General features: G+C 41.6%; 1 protein-coding gene across 3 annotated transcripts in view; it reads right to left on the bottom strand.

The window, feature by feature from the left end:
- Nucleotides 1–234: 234 nt before the first annotated feature.
- Nucleotides 235–21,904, bottom strand: part of RGS22 (regulator of G protein signaling 22) — a 102,979-nt gene continuing 81,309 nt past the window's right edge. For 2 of the 3 annotated variants that reach the window (XM_074944041.1, XM_074944042.1), the window contains exons 22-27: nt 19,405–19,566; nt 13,773–13,952; nt 12,059–12,220; nt 7,242–7,340; nt 5,624–5,726; nt 235–4,991 (exon numbers count right to left, since the gene is read on the bottom strand). In XM_074944041.1, the coding sequence (XP_074800142.1) occupies nt 4,822–4,991; nt 5,624–5,726; nt 7,242–7,340; nt 12,059–12,220; nt 13,773–13,952; nt 19,405–19,566 (876 nt within the window). In that variant the 3' untranslated portion in view covers nt 235–4,821. The remainder of the gene's footprint in view (nt 4,992–5,623; nt 5,727–7,241; nt 7,341–12,058; nt 12,221–13,772; nt 13,953–19,404; nt 19,567–21,904) is intronic. The other variant, XM_074944043.1, reaches the window with a different exon arrangement.

Here is a 21,904-nt window from a genome sequence, read left to right as displayed (position 1 = left end):
TATTCAGTCAAAACTTCTTTTGAAATCAAGGGGAGTTTTGACTGAATAACTTCATGGCTGGGCTTTTAAAAATAAACTGTCCACTCTAGGCAAAGAATACAAATGCTTTTCATAAAAAATGCCAGATTTGATGGGAGAAATGTGAAGTAATATGGTAAAGGTACTTAGTATAAATACCTATATATTCAAAACATCAGTTAAGAAAATTCCAAACAGTTTCAATATATTTGGGCTTGGAAGGATTAATTTTTTATTGGTAAATGTCAGTGAACATCGATACATATTTCCATCAATAATAATTGAAATTTACAGAGAGACACAGAAAAGTGCTGCTTGAGAGCTTATTAGAGTTTGATTTAAGGATATTTACTTTGAATATTTTGACCTGTGATGTTTACAATTTGTGTTTTAACAGCTCTGAAGCTTGAAGTTTTTGAATCTGTGTCTACTGCCATTAAATAATAATTGCCTGACCCACCCACCCCAAAATTTGCCACAGCTGTGAAAATTTCAGTTGATAAACATTGGAAAAAAGGCTTAATGATATTATCCTTCAAAATGATAAAAAAATAAAAAACAAATTCTGCTAAGCCTAAATATATTGTGTCCCATGGCACTAAACGAGAAAAGTATATGTTCAAATAAGTGTAATTAGACTCTGTGTTTTCACCACCGCTAGAGCAGATAAATCACCAATCAGATTGGAATGGTTTCTGATATTGCATATTGCCAAATAACAGGAGTTTTTCCCTCAAGCTGTAGCAACAAACTCCATACAAAACTGTTGTTCTGCTAGAACCCTACAGTTTTCTAAAAGGCACATTTGATAAAAGCCAAGGTACCCATTGAAGCTAATGGAAATGAAGTGTGGTTTGACAAAAGGGAGAGATCTTAGACATACACAATGTAACTTTTTTACTTCTTAAAAAAAATATTTACTGCATTGAGTGCTGAAGAAAAGTGCTGGATCAACAGCCCTAGCGCTGATTTATCCATAGAACAGGGAAAGCCAAAGGCAGTGCTGACATTCCCGTTTGTAGTGATCTAGAGTTATCCCATTTCTTGGGTCAGAAAATAATTTAATCTCCATACCTATTTAATCCTCAGCCTCTCTGCTGAGACTGGTACTTGCCATTACCTGACACTAGGTGATCGACTAAAGCTATCAGTGCTTTTCAGATACATCACCAAACAGCCATTAGGTGGTAAATTTCAGTCACTATTGGATAAGATTAGAGCCAGTAACCTGGAGCTGAAAGGAGCTCTATCACTTAGCTCTGTCCACTCAGACACTCATTCCCCCAAATTTACACCCAACCCAGCCACCTTCTGTCTAAAACTGATGTATAAAAGTGATGATATATTCCTTATATTTGGTGGTTTTAATAACACATGACCCTCATCAGATGCATACTCAACGGGAAACTGGCTACATGTGATTTTTTTATATAACATAGAAATTCAAATGTGAAATGGACTAAAGAACATCAGAGAGACAAGGTGGGCGAGGTAATATCTTTTATAGGACCAACTTCTGTTGGTGAGAGAGACACACTTTTGAGCCACACAAAGCTCTTCTTCAGGTCTGGGAAAGGTACTCCAAGTGTCCCAGCTAAATGCAAGGTGGAACAGATTATTTAGCATAAATAGTTAGTGCATATTGTAAGCGACCATTAAAGGTAGAGTGACCCATTAACTCCTCTGAGTCATAGGACAAAAAGAGCGGGTTAGTGGTTACAGATTGTTGTAATAAGCCATAAATCCAGTGTCTCTGTTCCGGCCATGATTTTAGTGTCTAGCAGAATTATGAATTTAAACTCCCAGGCTCATCATTTGAAAGTGTCATGCAAGTTTCTTTTGAGGATGACTGATAGGTTAGATATAGAGTGATTGCTGTGTGATGCTCTCTGGGGGACCTTTGGGTTCATAAAGCAATGAATGGATTGTACCAGCCTTGCAAAATTCTAATCCCTGACTGAGAGAAGTATTTTTTTTAAATAGGCAAGTAAGGTAATTTTTTCATCATCATTGTCATGGTAATGGGTGGGAGAGTAGTTTTTGTGCGTGGGCTGGTAAATGTTCGTGACAATATTGCAAGGCTGAAATACATTCATGTGGAGTGTTATCATCTGTGACATATATCTGGATAATAGGCTTCATTTAATAAGTAATCCAAGTATGACTCAAGTAAAAAGCTACTAATGAAAGATAAACATTGTCTTCATGCTATTTAACTGTTTCAAAATACCATGCAGGCGAGAATACAACAAATCAGAAACAGACCATCAGTCTGCAGCATTTCATACCATGCCACACACTTCCCAGAATACAGGTAGAGCCACTCACTGACTTTTAGACTAAGACATGCCACTGCCTTGGTGGCATGGCACAACTCTCTTTTGCCTTTCCCTTTAATGAGAGGCCGGCCACATACCACTGCATATGCTCTGCTAGCTGCAAACTGTTGCAATGTGTGCTGTTCAGGCATACAATGCAGAAATAATAGAACCAAAAGTCTATCTGAACTTTAGGAAGTTCTGTGCATATGTGACGGGCGGGCCTGAACCCACGAAAGTGAGGTTGTTCCATCTTTGCCCTCAACTTCGCAGAAACCCTTCCATAAGAGCTCCATATGGTTCCAGCTCCCTGAGCTTAAGAAAAAGGGGCTGGCTGGACTCTTCCAAATTCCCCCCGCAGCCCACATGCTGCATTAATTTCCCACAGCCTACCACTCTGTGCTGTGGAATGAATCCTTTATGGGGAGGGGCTCTAGGAACAGCAGAGGGCAAGGATGTTCTTGGTAGGGGGCTACAGTGGAGTTACAATGGATAGCCTGGTCTCTGGCAGGTCCCTCAGATTCACATGTATCCTTGCCTTCTTCTACTGGGTGTGGAGAGAGAAAAACCCCATCCTATAATTGGTATAATTCCTAGGAACCGCCACAAACTGAAACTCAATGAATTTCCGTTCCCATACCTGGGTTATGCCCATGTACAGCAGAAGCCACTAACCTTGTGGCTTGGAATCATATTGACTGAACAACAGGGCTAGGGTTTGGTTTTGACAGCTCTACAATCTCATGAATCATTGTCAGTAATGGAAGTTGCATGCGAGTATGTAAAGGCAGAATCAGGGTCATAGTGCACGAAGCCACCCTGCTTGACAATTATAGAATCAAAGGCAAAGGGATCCTTTAGCAAATGCATTGTGCTGTATTTAAGATGGGGTAGCACTTATTCACTAGCTCAGGCACTGAAGAAGCTGAATCCAGTTGTAAGATCTTTGGGGCAGGAACCACATCTACCTGTGTGTTTATATGTGTGATTGGACCTAATCCTGATTGCAGCTTCTAGGCACCACCCAGCGTAAATAAGAACAATATATTGCCACGGAGTATGTTGGAGGGCTTTCCTTTGTTATATTGATTCTAGCGTCTGTTGGCTCTTATAACATCCAAACTGATTATCTGTGCTCTGAAAAGATGAGTGCAAACCAAACCACACATTATTTATTTTGACTGCTAGCTCGTCCCAAGGCTGCCATAATTCAGTATCTCTGCATTCTGTTCTTCACTTAGGTTTTAAATCCTCCTGCAAAGGGTAACAGAATACCATTAGCAAGGCGGCAGCCATGGGGAAGGGATGGAACTTGTAATCACCAAGATATCAAGAGGCTTTAGTTCATATCTAGGCAGTAATGAGATGTGCTGCTCTTTGGTAATACAAGAAGGAGAGGAGCAGCGCTAAGAGTGAGCCGCATTCCTGTGTCACAGGCAGAGTCACAAGAGCAGACAATCACATCACAGTCAGAGTCTCAGGGCCATCCTAAGGCAGCCAAAACCCTGGGTTGTTTGTGGGGAAAAGGAAGGGACAAAAAAAGAGATGGAGTACTAAGGAAGTTAGTGGGGCAACGGAAGGTAGCAAGGAAATGGGATGAGAGGAAGAGAGAAAAGGGAACTGATAATGAGGAACCAAAGGTGTGGGAGTGATTTAGAGAGCATAAAGGAGGACAGAGTCGTGAGGGGAGGAGTTGAACAGGCTGAAAAACCATGGGAAAGAAAGAAAGAATTTGAAACAGTGATGAAGAAAACCTAGCCTGTTGCATATTGCTCCTTCTGCTGGTCACAGACAAAAGGTGTTGCCTCAAAAAGGGCCCATCCAGGCACTGCGAAGTGCACTAGCAATAGGGAAGGGTCGAGTCCACCTTGCCTAAAGCAGGAAAATTAAAAGAAAGCAATAAAAGATGAAGGGGAAACTGAGGGCTTGTTTACACTTACCAGGATATTGACGTGCAGCGATCGATGCACAGGCAGTCGATTTAGCGGGTCTAGTGAAGACCCGCTAAATCAACCGCAGATCGCTCTCCCATCGACTCCTGTACTTCACCTGAACGAGGTGGGAGAAGTGTCTACTGTCGACATAGCGTAGGGTGGACCCCGTGGTAAGTAGGTCTAAGTATGTCGACTTCAGCTACGTTATTCACATAGCTGAAGTTGTGTAACTTAGATCGATCTCCCCCCTTAGTGTAGACAAGGCCTGAGAGGGAATGGAGGCATGTTTCCATAGACATTACAGTAATTCTAGACTGCATCAATTTAAAAAAAAATTCAAGAGAGGCACCATAGGTTCAGCCTAGCCTGAAGGAACCCAGGGGACTCTTAACCTGAGGATTCAAATTGTAGCAAAATTTGTTTTTTCCTTTGACATCTCTTTCATTTTCTCTCCTCTACCCTTTTTTATTCTGTTTGAGCTGCAGTGGCAGAGTTAGTCTCTAGCTAGCTCTGAGTCATAATCTGAGAATTTCAGAATCCAAGGATGTAATTCAACAATTAATAACAAACAGAAGCAAATTATTAACTGTTTGGGACTCACTTCCCACGTCTTTGGGAAGATTGGACTGTTTCTCCCAAATCAGACTAGTGTTTGATGAAGTGATGGATTTCTCTGGATTTGCAGTGAAGTCAGGCTTCAAATAGGTCATGGATGAGATACCTGTATAAAGAAAGCAATTTGAAATTGAGGGAAACTGTGCTTTTGCTTAGGAGAAGTGCCTATTTTATATACAATCATACACAATCTCCAAAAAATTAATGGAACACCACAGTTGACTGTATAGTTTTGGGGCATGGACTATGAGGACATTAAATTCAATGCAGATATGAGCTGCTGCAACTCCCAATACCTTCAGGGAGAGGACACTGACAGTGTAATAGAATGTTTAAACTTATTTTGTCCACATAAAGTTCAAGTGGCTGTCGTGCAAGGAACTGGGGAGGTAAAATGCAGCCTAGAGCACAGAGCTGAAATGCACGGCTGCAGAGTCAGTGCATGGGCTGAAATAGAGTGCATTCTCCTCTGTGCTACATGTGCATTGCAGTGGTAACATTGGATCCCATGGCCCTTCCCCTGGCTGCTCTGAACACCACCCTTATCACTGAGCTATATGGGGCTGGTGTGAAGAGCCAATCCACAGCAGACAGGGTAGTTTGCTAGTGGAGGCGAGGACCACCCACACAGCCCTAAAGCAGAGCAAATGAGGAGGGCCTCATGCTGTGTGACTTTCACCATATAATGTTTAGTAGTCAGAACACTGTCCTCCTAAACCACAGAACATGATTAATAACCTGTAGAAAATAATGATGTCCTTTTCTCCAGATCTTCTTGTATTTTAAGGAGTACTCTCTCCTGCTCGAGGGCTTCTATGTACTTGGAATAAGACCAGGAAACCTGAAAGAACCATTTTCAAACATCAGCCTCTGTACCATGTGACTGGTAGTTGATGGTCTATTTCAGCAGCAGGAGGGCTTGTTTATGTTAATACAATACCAGCTTTCTCGCAGCTGAAGAAGTTATTGAAAGGGGAGTTATGCCATTAAATACTGAAATTATGAAACAATTCACTAGCAAGAAGTGAATCACAAAGCACTGGGAGGTGCAATTCAAAAAAGTCTGACAGATTGGATGCTTATCCTAATTTATTTTGGTCTCCATTTTCTTTTACTCTTCCCTTCTCCATGTCACATTTTTCTTCCTTTCCTCTTCCTAAAACATTACAGAATCTTACCCCTGCCAAAATTTCATTCTTTCTGTTCCTTTGAGCACTCAAAAGTGCCCACTCCCCTGTCACCCCCCCACACCGCCGTGAGCCTCTCTATGTTCTAGCTACCCCTCCCAGATCCCAGCAGGTGATATGAAATCTCCCGATTCTTTCTGTCCACACTTGGCAGCACCTTTCTACCTACTGAGATGGTTGGTCTACGACATGGTACCTTCTCTCCTGCAGTAAGGAAAAAATGCTGCTCTTTAAAATTTTAATGTACCCAGTCAGGTTCAAAGTAAGCTTTAGGGCACTCACCCAAACGTTATGAGATTGTACCTCTGTTTGGTTTAAGGCAGGAATGTTCTGTATCAGCCTTTTTTTCCCTAAAACATTGAAAGTCTGAGGCTAATTTTAGATTTGGTGGCTCAGTCGGAGGAACTTTAATTCACTTCCTACATTAGCACAGGATTTGAAGACAGAAGCTGGTTCAGCAGAGGTTACCAGACTCCTAGAAATTCTGAAGCCTCTCCACCCTGGCCTGTCCATGTAGGATAGCATCCTGGCTTCAGAATCAGCCAATCGAGCCTTTTCCAGAGATGGATGTCAGCAAAGGTAAAAGGCCTGTTTGAGGGAGAGGACTGTGTGGGGGACAGTGTGCTTATCCAAACTTCACTGAACCCAAAAACATGGATTTTGGTTGGTTTGAGATTTTGGATAACATTCAAGCTGGTCTATATTCCAAACTATATTCCATCCATCCATTTTACACTATAAACCATCACTTGGTGTTCAGAAGCTGCTGTGCTCATTCCTTTTGTTATTTGAAAGAAAAAAAATTACTATTCCCCTGGCATTATAGATCCCCAGTCTTTGGGAAAGTTCCGATATGAATCTGAAACTCCATTGCCTTGGTCTTATCTCAAGTGTAAATCAGTGCTACCCTCACTTATAAACTCAAAAGGCCTCAAGTTGTTAGAAATACTCCCCAGCATCTAAAAGTGAAAGAACATTAGAAGAGGCAGGGAAGGCTTTTAACCTGAAAATTTAATGTACCAGAAATGACCAGTTCTTTAAGAACCCTGCAACAGCAGCATTAGTAGCCAATCCTCCACCTTCCCTTTACATCAGCACTCTGCCTTACTTCTCTTAATTGATGCAGGTGGGGGGTGTGGATACCTGTAGCAAGATATTTTATTACTCACCTGTCGTCCATATCCAGTTACAGATGAAGGTCTTCTTCTACCCACACTGGTCTGATCTGCAGAAATACTGTCTGATAAGCTGACAACTTTTTTCACTTGCTGTTACCAATAGAAACAATTCTTTGATTAGTTGCAAATAATTGAGCTGGGGTGAAGAATTAAAGTCAGAGAAGATGGTATTGTTGCATTTCAGCTGACACATGCAATATCACATAGCACTCCAAGCATATTTTGTACATCTTTTGTATTTCTCATGCCCAGTTTTGTAGTTTATCATTCTTGCATGCTAATAAGATTTTGGTTTTTATAGGCGTTGGGATGTGAATCTACCTGCTGTGGACTAACTGTCTGTGTGGACCCCGCTAATGCACATTAACAACTTGTTAATGCACTTTGATCTAGTCCTCTTTGAAATAGGAGTAGATCAAAGCTCATTAACAAATGGTTAATGTATGTCAGCAGAGTTCAGTGGACAGTTAGTTCACAGCAGGCTAAAGCAGAGTAGATTTGCATCCCAATTTGCTGCAAACTAAATGTTTGTGTAGACAAACTCACATAATCTAGACTTTTAAAGCCAGAAGGGACTGTTGTGATTATCTAGTCTGACCACCTGCATAAACAGGTCACAGGACTTCCCTGAATAATTCCTGCTTTAAGTCCAATAGGTCTGGGTGAACTAGAGTAGATTATTTAGAAAATCATCCAATCTCAATTTAAACATTTTCAGTGATGGAGAATCTACCACAACCCTTGTTAAATTCTTCTAGTGGTTAATTGCCCTCACTGTGAATGTTTTTCTGATGTCATAATAATGCTTTGCATTTGAACCTTCCATCTGAGGAACTCAAAGTCCTTTACAAACATTGATTAATTAACTCTCACGACAACCCTGTGAGGCAAGTGTTACCCCTATTTTGCAGATGGCACAACTGAGCAAGAGGGGTTAAATGGCTTGCCCATGGTCGAGCAGCAGAGATGAAAGAGCCAGCAAAAGGACCAATATCTTCCAATTACCTGCCACAGAAGAGCATCTTTCCTCTATACTTCCCTTATTCTCCTCACCATCCAACTGACCAGAGCTCCTGAAACACTGCCCAACAGGGTCCTGAGCTGCCCCTCCAGCAGGAATTTTATCTTCCATCCCAAAGCAGGACCTCTGACCCCTCAAACTCTCCGTTGATTGGACAGAGACACAATATAATCTTGAGTACAAATTTTATACTTCCTATTCTTTAAACTGGGAATGGGGGATTTGTGAGAGTTTTTGGATGATGACAGGTTTCAGAGTAACAGCCGTGTTAGTCTGTATTCGCAAAAAGAAAGGGAGTACTTGTGGCACCTTAGAGACTAACCAATTTATTTGAGCATAAGCTTTCGTGAGCTACAGCTCACTTCATCGGATGCATACTGTGGAAAGTATAGAAGATCTTTTTATACACACAAAGCATGAAAAAATGGGTGTTTACCACTACAAAAGGTTTTCTCTCCCCCCACCCCACTCTCCTGCTGGTAATAGCTTATCTAAAGTGATCACTCTCCTTACAATGTGTATGATAATCAAGGTGGGCCATTTCCAGCACAAATCCAGGGTTTAACAAGAACGTCTGGGGGGGGGGGGTAGGAAAAAACAAGGGGAAATAGGTTACCTTGCATAATGACTTAGCCACTCCCAGTCTCTATTCAAGCCTAAGTTAATTGTATCCAATTTGCAAATGAGACTGGGAGTGGCTAAGTCATTATGCAAGGTAACCTATTTCCCCTTGTTTTTTCCTACCCCCCCCCCAGACGTTCTTGTTAAACCCTGGATTTGTGCTGGAAATGGCCCACCTTGATTATCATACACATTGTAAGGAGAGTGATCAACAGGAGAGTGGGTTTGTGTGTATGGAGGAGGGGGGGAGAAAACCTGGATTTGTGCTGGAAATGGCTCAACTTGATTATCATACACATTGTAAGGAGAGTGATCACTTTAGATAAGCTATCTCCAGCAGGAGAGTGGGGTGGGGAGAGAGAAAACCTTTTGTAGTGGTAAACACCCATTTTTTCATGCTTTGTGTGTATAAAAAGATCTTCTATACTTTCCACAGTATGCATCCGATGAAGTGAGCTGTAGCTCCCGAAAGCTTATGCTCAAATAAATTGGTTAGTCTCTAAGGTGCCACAAGTACTCCTTTTCTTTTTGCGAATACAGACCAACACGGCTGCTACTCTGAAACCTGTCATGCTAATCTAACACACTAATGACCGTATGTTGCACTGGCACAAAGTAGTACCACTTGGTCAACAAGTCAACCCACTGTAGGATTTTAAAGCAGAAATCGGTTAAACATCAGCAATCCATTCATGTAATAGATCTTCTCTGCCTCTAACCTTGGATTATCTGTTTCCTACATTTCTTGGAATTTTCATAACATTTTATTTATCTTCCTCCCCTAATTGTCCTAACATACCATAAAATCCTGGAAATTAAAGTTAAGTAATTTTCCTATCCACCAAAGAACTGAAAGGTTTTATAAAATAGTGACTGACTAACTTACCTCTTCCAAGAAACTGCTTTAAAAAAATAGTTAAAGCTTTATGGTCTAAAATTTAAAGATCCTGTTTCTGCTAGACACTGAGCACCCTCAACTTCCTTGGATAAGAGAAGCTTAGCACTTAGCAGGATCTATTTAGTAACCTACATTTGTGCCAAGCGGCTAAAGAGAAGAAGGAAAAGTCAAACCCAGGCGCGGGGGATTGTCCTCTCTTGATGGAGGGCAAGGGAAGAATGAGCACAGATTTAAACTAAAACTAATTGCAACTTTTCAGTCAGGCTTTGGGTGCTTTTCCGGTTAAGATTGCAAAAACTCTTTCTGTAAGTGAAGTGCAACTGCTTATGCAGAAATATTGTCATAAGAGCAATTTATAGAGTGACTAATGCAAATAGGAATAAGGAATGGAGCATGTATAGCCTAATGCCTTACCCACGAGCAAATCCATAGCTCAAAGCCCAGGATGAATTGCTGGGTTTGGCCATGGGTAGATGTGCAGAAAGGGAGGGGGAAAGCAGCCTCCCTCAAGCTTGCGACCTTCACAACAGCTACTTCAGCCCAATAGCTGAAATATTGGCATGTGAGTGAATCATCTGGCCCTGCTATGGGCTACCTTCACCTCACGCCCACACAACCCAGCACATTGCCACCCAGGGACTGTGCATAGAGCTGGACTCTGCACTGGACAGAGATGATGCAACCCGTGTATAGCTCCCCTGTGTCCAGCCCCTCTACATTGGATTCACTGCCACAGGGCCATCAACAGCCACAGATGAAGGAGCTGGATTTTCCCCTAACGCTGAGTGGCACATACACAGAATATTAAAATATTCAAATAATGTAAAGAAAAGATTTTGCACAGGCATCAACTTTTCCTTGCTCCATAACAATCTCCTCTTCTACACGGGACTTTCTTTGTGCTATATAAGGGCTAGGGAGTTTCAGCTTTGTTGCTCCAAACTCCATTCAAACAATAGTCTTCAAAAAAAAGAAAGAAACTAGAAAGAAGGAAAAGTCTGTTTTTACCGAGGTGAAGACACAAACATGCACTACCCATAAATGTTGCACTCTTTATCCATGCCCATGCAGGCATTTCAGTAGGGAGGCGGCGTGCTCTGGAGCAATGAGCACGAGCTGGGGGTTTCGGTCTTGGCTTGACAGTGACAGCTGTGTGGCCTTGGGAAAGCCACAGCATTTCTGTGTCTCTGTTTCCCTTTCTAAAAAGGGATAATAATAGTTACATGATCTCCCAGGCTGTTGTGAGGATTTATTAGTTAATGTCTCTACCTATCTAGCTACTCATATAGTTCACATCACTACAGTATCTGAGCACCTGTTTGTATGGTATTTTGAATATGTACAGTGCTATATAAGTGCTAATTAGAAGGCTTGCAGGTGTAATAATTTATTTGCTCTTAAAGGGACACACATGTATCACAGTTGGCCCAACATTTAGATTTTGTAAACGCAACCTTTCATCACACAAAATATCAACAGAATTTTTTCCATATTTTAAAAACAAAATTTCAAGATAAACAGCTTCACAAACATTCCCCTGTAGTAGCTGCATCCCAAACACAGCCTACTTCTACTAGTGCATGAGAAACTAACAACTCAGACAAATTAGAAACTGCCCACTAACAAAAGTGAAAGTGACTAGACTGATAATGTCATTGTCAGCGCTGAGGGAAATGCAAAAAATAAACAAAGAGGATAAAGAGTGAATCCTGTATTGGCATTTCAAAATCTTTGTTTGAATAATCTAAAAGTGCTTTTTATTACATATGCAAAGAAACATGTTGATTTTAAATATAATTTGTGGCCTGATAGTAAACAGCTAAGCATGGTCTACTGACAATGACAGCGTGTTCTAATACAATTCCATGTGCAACTGTCAGTTTTACGTATGCAGCACATGCAGGTCTGTTTGAAAATTTAGCCTTTCATGTTTTTACTTTTTCCCTCACCACAAGAGATGAACAGAAATATATTTCCACCCTATTTAAAATGAGAGGGAGAACAAATGCCCCAATCCTGCAAACACTTACCCATGGACTTATCTTTAAGCACACAATTTAAGCATATGCGTGAGTGTTTGCAGGACTGGAGCCTAATTCTCCAAGGACTGAATTGTATCTGAAGCCTGTATTCTAACAAAAGACATTTAGGGCCTGATCCAAAGCCAATTGAAGTCAATGGGAGTCTTCTCATGGGCCATAGGGGGAATATTTGAATGTTTTACTCTTGTTTGCTGAAAAATGTGTTTATGGTATTTCAGCTTCTCACCTTTACGAGTGCGAGTCTTTCCTCTGTTGTTTTTCTTTTCACTTTTTGTCTCTTCTTTTCCTTTTTTCGCTCCAAAGTAGGCAAAATTTTCTCATCTGCCAAATTGCTTCTAAATTCACAAAATTTTGGCCAAAATTTAAACAGAAGAGCAAAAATAGTCATCTGAGCAGAAAGAGAAGGAAGCATAACATGACTATGTTAAGAAAACAGAGTGTACTGTAAAAAGTAAATGTAGTTTACCATAACAATGCAATAACTATTTCCTTTTTAGTACACAGCACGTTTCCTCCCACGTATTGTCTCTTGACATTTCAGTCCAGCTTTGCTCTGCACATGCTTCTCATCAGTATGTTTGTTACTGGTGAGAAATATTCCTAAAACACAGTTAAAAGGCACTCTTTTTTATATTTCCGTAAACAATTGTTTACATTAATGAAAACATCCATCATTTTTTACAAGTATTCTTTATAAAATATTCACCACTTGGATTGCTTTTTACACCATTCTTCTGCTTAAGTATTCCAAATATTCTGTTCATCAGGGAGACAGCTTTGTTTTTTTGCCCTCCTTAAGAGAAAGGAATTTTTTTTTTTTTTTTGCCTCTGGAAAAGCTCTTAAACCACATTAGAGATCTATGAGCAAATCTTGGATAATTTTTAAATGATATAATCTCTCATGGGGTCTTTTTTGAACTGGAATAAGAAAAACAATAAAAAAAAAGCAATCAGAGAGCAATACGTTCTATTAACACATTGTACTAAGGCATGATATTGCTGAAAGTCCTGTATTGTCACTTGACTTCAGTGGGAGTTGAGGGCGCTCACCACTTTACAAAATTGAGGCCAATGTGCTTAATAGTGATATTTGATAAGAATGTCAGTCATATCGTTGCGCCAAATTCTTCCATTAGTCCCACGCTGTATTTCTGGACTTTGCTGCATTCTATACAAGTTGGGCCCTTAAATCAGCATCTTCCCTTATCTTATGATCTGTATGAATCCTCCTGTCTTCCAAATCATTCACCTCATGATCTGAATGTTTTGTGGATTTGCATTAATAGGTCTTTTAAAAAGGGGTAGGAATTTGGTGGGAAAAGGCACAGCTACGTGGCTTTGAGGAATAGAAGTATAAAAGGTAATGACCATAGAAGGTAAAAAGTGTGGGTTTACAAATGACCTTATTTGGTCTGTGCAGCAGAATGAGCAGAGAGAGAAAAAACCTGTTCACAGCCTGTTCCTATTACACAGACCTTCTGAAGAAAAGGAAAAAGAAAAGGCAGCATTTTCAGTAAGTTATAAGCTGCCTTTGTGTTTTGCTAAGTCCGTAACATTTTTTATATCTACTTAAGTGGTTCCTCAAACCACAAAATTTGGTCCCTACAGTTTAACTATTCACATCAAGCAATTCAGTAAAATGGAGTAGTAGGTCTAAAGCAAGAACTCCTAATGCAGGGCTGATCACCCCTTCCCATGGTAAAACCAGCTGAAAAAGATTATACAGTGTATTGGTGATTAACAATATTCAGAGGTCTTTCCCACATCTTGACCCCTTATTTTTCAGGATAATAATTCATATAATGAGAGCAACTTTGTGCCCACAATGATTTCTGGGCCCAAAATTGTGCCCATAATAACAGAGACCATCTCTAAAGATCAGGCACAACATCTCTAACCAAATCTGATACTTTTCTCCCCACCCATCCCCATCTTCTTACCTGTGCCTCTCTAAATACATATGGCCCTAGTTCTCTCCTGTGCTCTATAATCTTCTGAGCTTGCTCCGGTGGGATGTCAATTTGCAGAGCTGGTGGGATGGTGGAATGAATAAAGCAGTTGATGATAGCTGTGATCTTATTCTGGATAGTGGCATCATCACAGTGAGAATGGCACAAATCCTGAACAGTGGAAAATGCAGCATACAGTGAATGTATTATTCATCAGTAACTAGCCATTCAGTCCTTTACAAAAGCTAAGCGATCTGAATAAGATCAGTTATATGCAAATAATTATGACACACAGTGGTGCAAGTAGATTTTAACTCTTACCGGTATGGCGACTCATGGGAGGGACACAAAGTGGGGCACCAGCTAAAGGGGGGCACGCGACCTCCTCACGTGACCCCCACACACGACCTCCCATGTGACCTCCTCCCTGCCCTGTTCCCAGCCCGGGGCCACTGCGCTCTCCCCATCCCCCATTACCTGGGAGGAGGGCTCTGTCCTCCCGCTGCACCAGCTCCTCCTGTCATTCGGCTGCTCTTCCTGGCAGCCAGGCCCCAGAGCCACTCCCAGATGCTGCCCGGTGCAGTGCAGCAGCTGCCTGGAAGAGTGCCTGGCTCTCCCAGGCAGCTGCTGCGCTGCACTGGGCAGTGTCCCAGGCAGCATGGCTGGAAGAGGAGAGGCGCTGGCCTTCTAGCCCCTTCCTCTCCCCACCACAGGCCTAGGGAGAGTCACTTGACCCTTTGTGCCCCTCCCACCAGTCGCCCGTGCCTCACAAAAAATGTTCTATGACTAGAGCCCTGCATGAATACAAATTTATACTTGTGGATGCGGATATCCATGGACAGAAATCGGTATCCACTGAATTGCAAGGCTTTCCCGGGAACCACAGTGGCAAAAGGAGCAGAATGTGGGACTGCCAGGTGGCCCCACGCCAGCAGCTCCTACAGCACAGCTGTACCGCCCCCATCCCCGCCCGCAGCCCTGTTCTCTGGCAGGGCTATACAGACCCCAGAAAGGAGATGCAGCTGTGTGGAAGAGCTGGGGGGCGGGACCGGGGACGGTACAGCCGTGCCAGTGGAGCTGCTGGCGTGGGGCCACCCAGCAGCCCCACGTTCTGCTCCTTTCACCGCTGTGGTTCCTGAGAGAGCCCTGGGTGTTCAGCGGATACCGAATGTGTCTTTCTGGTATGGTGTACCAGCAATAAATATCTTAATGGTACAGTGTACCTGACCATACCGGCTTACTTGCACCACTGATCACACACACACCACACCCTTAACTAAGATGCAACAGAATTCTTGCATTGACTTTCTTAACAACAAATGACACCATAAAAGGCCAATGACATCCTGGGTTGTATTCATAGTCATTGAGCAGACGTGATAGTCCCTGTATGTGCTTCTGGTGAAGCTGTGCGCTTGATATTCTAGATTCAATGTCAGCATGTTATTGACAAAAGTAAGGTAGTTCCAAACACGAAGGCGTGAGAAGGACTGATTTCCAAAAAAGTCTATGGATAGCATGGTGACTCATAACTAAAGGGGACAAGGAGACTCCCTACAAACAGTGAGATAAGAATGATTTAGGATGGTATAAGAAACTCTAACCAGGAGAAATGGCATGAAATTAAGAAAGGGAACAATTTAGGCTACCAGTGAAACCTTCCGGACACTGAGATCTTCAGGATTATTTTATAGTTTCCCAAAGTCCCATGGCTTGGGATTATTAAAAGTAGAGTGGACACAGCACTAAAACATGGAGAACAGGAATTCACTTGCAAGGGTCTCATTCCTATGATCCTATAATTCTGATAAAACCTGTGACTGAAACCAAGTGCTGTGTAGTTAAGCTCTGACGAAGTGCAGTGGCAGCATTAACCTATGAGAAAATGTTATGAAGAACTGCCTTCAAATCCTTTGATATGCATTTTCCTTCTATGCAGAAATCCTAACTTTCCATAGTATTATGAGTTTATCACAGTTCCTTAAATATCTCTATTAAGATGCAGTGAGCACCCTAGAGAACCTGTGGGAGCAGATCTGATTGAGCTCAAGAATTTGGGTTAACTTTTGATAGAAGAATTTGTTTTTCAACTTGATCTTTAATCTGAAAGGAAATTAAACCCCATTGTTTTTAAAAGATATTTCATAATTCAGAGAACTGTTTTGTTTTTATTATTAACACTTTTTAATGGTGTGAAGGGAAATAGACAATAGAAAACCATATTCAGCATATGCTACAATAATATTATGCCTTTTCTTATTAATTTAGGATGTAAAAAATATGAAATAAATCATAGAGGAAAGAGAAACAAGCCATAGAATATAAAAGGAAAGATAAGAGGCAGAACATAGTGTAGCAGACAGAAAAAAAATCCTACTGTCTAATATTTATTTTGAAAGTCATTTCTTCTTATTTATTATCTTTTAGTTGCCCAAAAATATCCTACCAATCTGCCAGGTGCTAAGAAGCACTGCAGACGTCAACTCCCACAGGGAGTTCTGTTTGAAAACCAATGGCACAATATGATCCAGGCACTGCAGGCAGGCACTATGCAAAGTTCTGCACACAGCTTTTTGGCAATGGTCCTATGGTACACCCTGACCTGCAACACGCCTGCTCGTCTAGTCCTTGGCATCTATGAAGAGCAGCAGCTGCCAACTCTGCCAAAGTGTGTGCATGTATAATTATGGTCAGATTGTACTTTTCTTTGTTAGATAGGAAAACAAATAAAATTAACATAAATGGAGGGTAAAACAATGGCTTTCTTCATAGAATATGTCCACAAAGAAAACACTTCAAATTGGAGCCCACTTTTCTCCATAATGTAGCTCGGGAGAACCACAAACCAACATAAACCTCAGTCATTTGTGTGTGGGTTTTGGCCTCTCAGCTACTCCCAGTTCTGGAGTAACAAGTGAATCACCATCTCATAGCCTTAGCTAGAGTCTCAGTTCTGCTGTGCCTTCTGAACCAGTGGCCTTGGGAAGCACTTAGGGTTCAGTAATTTCAAAGCCTGATGAGCCAGCTCTGCTTTTCTGTGGTGGCAGCATTATTCATGTGTTAACTTGTATTTATGATGGCTAAGCAGGTGGCCAGCAGTGATTACTGGTATCATTAGTATCTCATTTATTTATAGCTATTATTTATTTTTTAAATAAACCTTGAAACATGCAAATTAAGCTCATAGCTTGCCCAAACAACCACATATTCTTACACATATTCTTACACTATTATCCTCATCCTCCCTCCTGCCAGCCCTTCCATTTGTTTGTTACTCCTACTTGGGACTGTCTTTAGTGTTTGTGTTCATACAGTGCCTGGAACCACTGGGCCCCAATCCTGACTGAGGTCTCCATCTCTTACTGCAATATGGGATGAATGGTAAATAATAATAATCATTGATCATATTAACTGATCACAGCAGCCTTCCCCACTCTCTGCAGCCTGTGTGTAGGGGCCAGGCATTGTCGTAATCATAAGAACAGCCATACTGGGTCAGACCAAAGGTCCATCTAGCCCAGTATCCTGTCTTCTGACCAGTGGCTAATGCCAGGTGCCCCAGAGGGAATGAACAAAACAGGTACTTACCAAGTGATCCATCCCCTGTCACCCCATTCCCAGCTTCTGGTAAACAGGGGCTAGGGATACCATCCCTGCCCATCCTGGCTAACAGCCATTGATGGACCTATCCTCCATGAACTTATCTAGTTCTTTTTTGAACCCTGTTATAGTCTTGGCCTTCACAACATCCTCTAGCAAACAGTTCCATAGGTTGACTGTGCTTTGTGTGAAGAAATACTTCCTTTTGTTTGTTTTAAACCTGCTACCTATTAATTTTATTTGGTGACCCCTAGTTCTTGTGTTATGAGGAGTAAATAACACTTCCCTATTTTCTCTCGCCACACCATTCATGATTTTACAGACCTCTATCATATCCCCCTTTAGTCATCTCTTTTCCAAGTTGAAAAGTCCCAGTCTTATTAATCTCTCCTCATACAGAAGCTGTTGTATATCCCTAATCATTTCTGTTGCCCTTTTCTGAACCTTTTCCAATTCCAATATATCCTTTTTGAGATGGGGTGACCACATCTGCATGCAAGATGTGGGCGAATCATGGATTTATATAGAGGCAATATGATATTTTCTGTCTTATCATCTATCCCTGTCTTAATGATTCCCAACATTCTGTTTGCTTGTTTGACTGCCGCTGCACATTTAGTGGATGTTTGCAGAGAACTATCCACAATGACTCCAAGGTCTCTTTCTTGAGTGGGAACAGCTAATTTAGCCCCCATCATTTTATATGTATAGTTGGGATGATGTTTTCCAATGTGCAGTACTTTGCATTTATCAACACTGAATTTCATCTGCCATTTTGTTGCCCAGTCACCCAGTTTTGTGAGATCATAGAATATCAGGATTGGAAGGGACCTCAGGAGGTCATCTAGTCCAACCCCCTGCTCAAAGCAGGACCAAACCCCAATTTTTGCCCCAGATCCCTAAATGGGCCCCTCAAGGATTGAACTCACAACCCTGGGTTTAGCAGGCCAATGCTCAAACCACTGAGTTATCCCACCCCCCTGTAGCTCTCCACAGTCTGCTTTGGACTTCACTATCTTGAGTAGTTTTGTATCATCTGCAAATTTTGCTGCCTCACTGTTCAACCCTTTTTCCAGATCACTTATGAATATGTTGAATAGCACTGGTCCCAGTACAGACCTCTGGGGGACACCACTATTTACCTCTCTCTATTCTGAAAACTGACCATTTATTCCTGCCCTTTGTTTCCTATCTTTTAACCAGTTAGTGATCCATGAGAGGACCTTCCCTCTTATCCCATGACAGCTCACTTTACCTAAGAGCCTTTGGCGAGGGTCAAAGGCTTATCAAAGACTTTCTGAAAATCTAAGTACATTATATCCATTGGATCCCCCTTGTCCACATGCTTGTTGACCCCCTCAAAGAATTCTAGTATATTGGTGAGGCATGATTTCCCTTACAAAAACCATGTTGACTCTTCCCCAACAAACTAGTCCTTGTGCTCTCCTGAACACAGGCATGACTTACTTCCTGCTAATACTCTGGTGCAGCTTCATTAAAGTCAATAGAGCTACGCTGATCTACTGCAGCGGAGGATCTGGGACAAAGAAGACATGACTAGTTTGGGAGAACGAGAGGATGATTTCAACTCAGACTGCATCTTTCCTGAACACTTACCCTTTGTAAAATTGTGTACATATTGTGTATAAAATTAGTATTCCCTTTACTTACAATGGATAATACTAGTGGAATTTATCTATAACCTGAATAAACATTTTAAGAATGCCCACTGTGTTTTGTACAGCACAGAGCACATCAATGCTCAACATATAAATAATAATAAAATTTTGGGCATGAGTTAATTGACAATATCCCTGTAAAGGTCAATAAGATTCTATAGTGTATATAAGCACAAAGGAATATGGGTATGAAATTCTCAATTAATTTAAAATGAACCAGGTGGCATTGATGTTGACAGTAAATTGCATCAAGGCACTATAGTTAAAAGTCTCCTGAAGTATGTTAATGGATATATACGTTTAAATCTGCATGATATTCCCCTGCTCACATTATAGCACCATACCTTATATTTCTGAACCTCTTGCCAGAAGAGCACTCCATTCTCCAGTAAATCTCCTTTCAAAGACACAAAGCGCTGAAACTGTAATGCTGTTACTGGATTCAGCAGCGCTTTACGGAACATGATTATTTCTCTAGATGAAGAAACCCACTTATTGTCCACATGCTGTCAAAAGGAAAAAAATGCACTGAATAAACTGTTTCAAAAAGCAATAACAAAAGCATTAGTTAGGGTAAACTGTCTGATTCTTATCTTTGCACTGACCCTAACTTTCAGTAGTTTATGACAAGGATACAATAGAACTTGGCAATCTTTCTTTTCTTTTCTTTTCTTTTCTTTCTTTGTGTGTTTGGTTGGTTGGGACAACATTTTTTGGAAAGGAGGGACAAGAGAGGAAATGGAAACAGCCATTGCTATTAATTATGGCAACAAGCTATGTTTCAGGGAACAGTCTGAGTTTTCTACAAACAAACAACAGCAACTAAGAGAAAAGAACAGACAAACCAGATTGCTAAAAACTCCAAAATGCTTTTGACATGGACCTCACTAACAAAACCAGTTTTGAAAAGTGTTGCCATGATCACCAACAGAAGCTGGAGAGTTTGCTGTTTCTGGAATGAATTCCACAAATAGTAAAATGTGATTTAAAGTCATCAAGACATTTTGGGAATCTTCATGCTTCAAAATAGACAGTGAAACAGAACGCATGAAAGGGTGAGCGAAAAGAAAAGCCAGAGGGGATAGAGAAAGAAAGACAATTTATGCAGAAGTTCATTTGACATGAAGTTTAGAATGGAAATCAACCCTCAGTCCTTTACTGAACTCACAATTCTCATGCTTTACTATTATTCTTGTACAATAAGCCAAGCAATTCCTCGCTGTTATCAGATGGATGACTGAAAACTACCCTATAATATCAGTATACAATCCATGAGGATCTAAAGGGAGGGAGTAATGTCCCATGGCTAGCAAGCAAGGGGTAGAGGAATATTTTTTGTTGCAAATAGCCTTGGAAATGTAACATGAAAGCTGGAGCTGAAAGTCTGTCAGTGGTTTCTCCTAACAGTAAAATAAAATCACAGGTTATACACAGTCCCCTGCTACAGTCACCCAGCCTAACTTTTGGGCACTGTGGGAACTATAACAAGTCCCTCAATGTTTCGGAAAGCCACAGACAGAATCAGGGCTGGAAATGCTGCCGAGGCTGCTACTGGTGATGCTAGTGCCGTTACAAGCTCCCTCCTGGCTGCCAGCCATCTGGGTGCCATCGAGTGGGTTCCTCTGCTGAGCAGCCAGCGTGGCTTCGGGCCACCAAGGGGGCAGTTCAATAGAATCAAAGGCAGCACAGCTTAGTGAACTAAGGACAGGACTGAGAGCACTCTTGCTTGCTAATACTGTCCCTGATACAGACTCTGACTGTCTTTGGTCAAGTCCCTTAGCCTTTCTGCCTAAGTTTCCCCATCTGTAGACTGTTGATGTTACTATTCTGGGCTGTGCTTGATTCTCTAGTTAAATAACTGTATAAAAACCACAGAGCAAACAGGAGAAAATAACCCCAACTCATCAAGATGATGAGTAGCTTCAACTCTTTTGACACCTCTGCTCATGAGCTTTTGTTAGCTCAACTGCAGCCATAACAAGGATGGTTGGGGATGCTCCGAGGACTGGCTTTATTGTAACACTGATGAGCACTCTTAGAGTTGGTGGGGCAACTGCTCCTCGATCCTGAAGTTCTGCAAGATTCCAACTTGTCACCCCTCTTGTTTAACCTGTGTATGAGCTTCTAGGAGGGTTAGTAAGGAAGCAAGGACTGTGGTGCCTTAAGTGCACTGATGATACCCCGTTGTATTTCTCCATGCCTTCTGACTGTCCAAAACTGCTACATGCATTACTTAGGGTTTGTCTACACTACCAGGGTTGTCTACCTATGTTACTCTACTCTAGCTACGTGAATAATGTCGCTGGAGTTGACATAGCTTAGGTCAACTTACCGCTGTGTCTTCACTATGCTGCATCGACAGGAGACACTCTCCGGTCGACTTATCTTACTCTTCTCAGGGAGCTGGAGTACCGGAGTCAACTGGAGAGCACTATGCCATCGATTTATTGGGTTTTCACTAGACCTGCTAAATCAACACCCACTGCATTGACTGCAGCAGCATCGATCTTCCCCGTAGTGAAGACAAGCCCTTAGTGTTTGGCTGAGGGCAAGCTGGGTGAGTCATAATCCAGATAAGACTGAGGGGATTCATAGATTTTAAGGCCAAAGAAGACTATTATGATCATTTAGCCTGATCTCCTGCATAACACAGACCAAATGATATTGGTTGGGGGAAGGAACTGGAAGATATGGCAGGAGTAATATCAACCCCTAAGACTGAGATGATGTGCTCATCACTGGCTGACTGGATTCACAGTCTGGACTTCTGGTTTGCCCCTCAACTGCTACTAGAATATTCAGGACAGCAGCAGCTAGACTGGCTTTTTCTCATCCTCAGCTCGG

Source organism: Natator depressus, chromosome 2, assembly GCF_965152275.1.
Source record: "Natator depressus isolate rNatDep1 chromosome 2, rNatDep2.hap1, whole genome shotgun sequence".
NCBI lineage: Eukaryota > Metazoa > Chordata > Testudines > Cheloniidae > Natator > Natator depressus.
The sequence above is the reverse complement of the archived record's forward strand: the minus strand, read 5'-3'. Positions and strand labels throughout refer to the sequence as shown.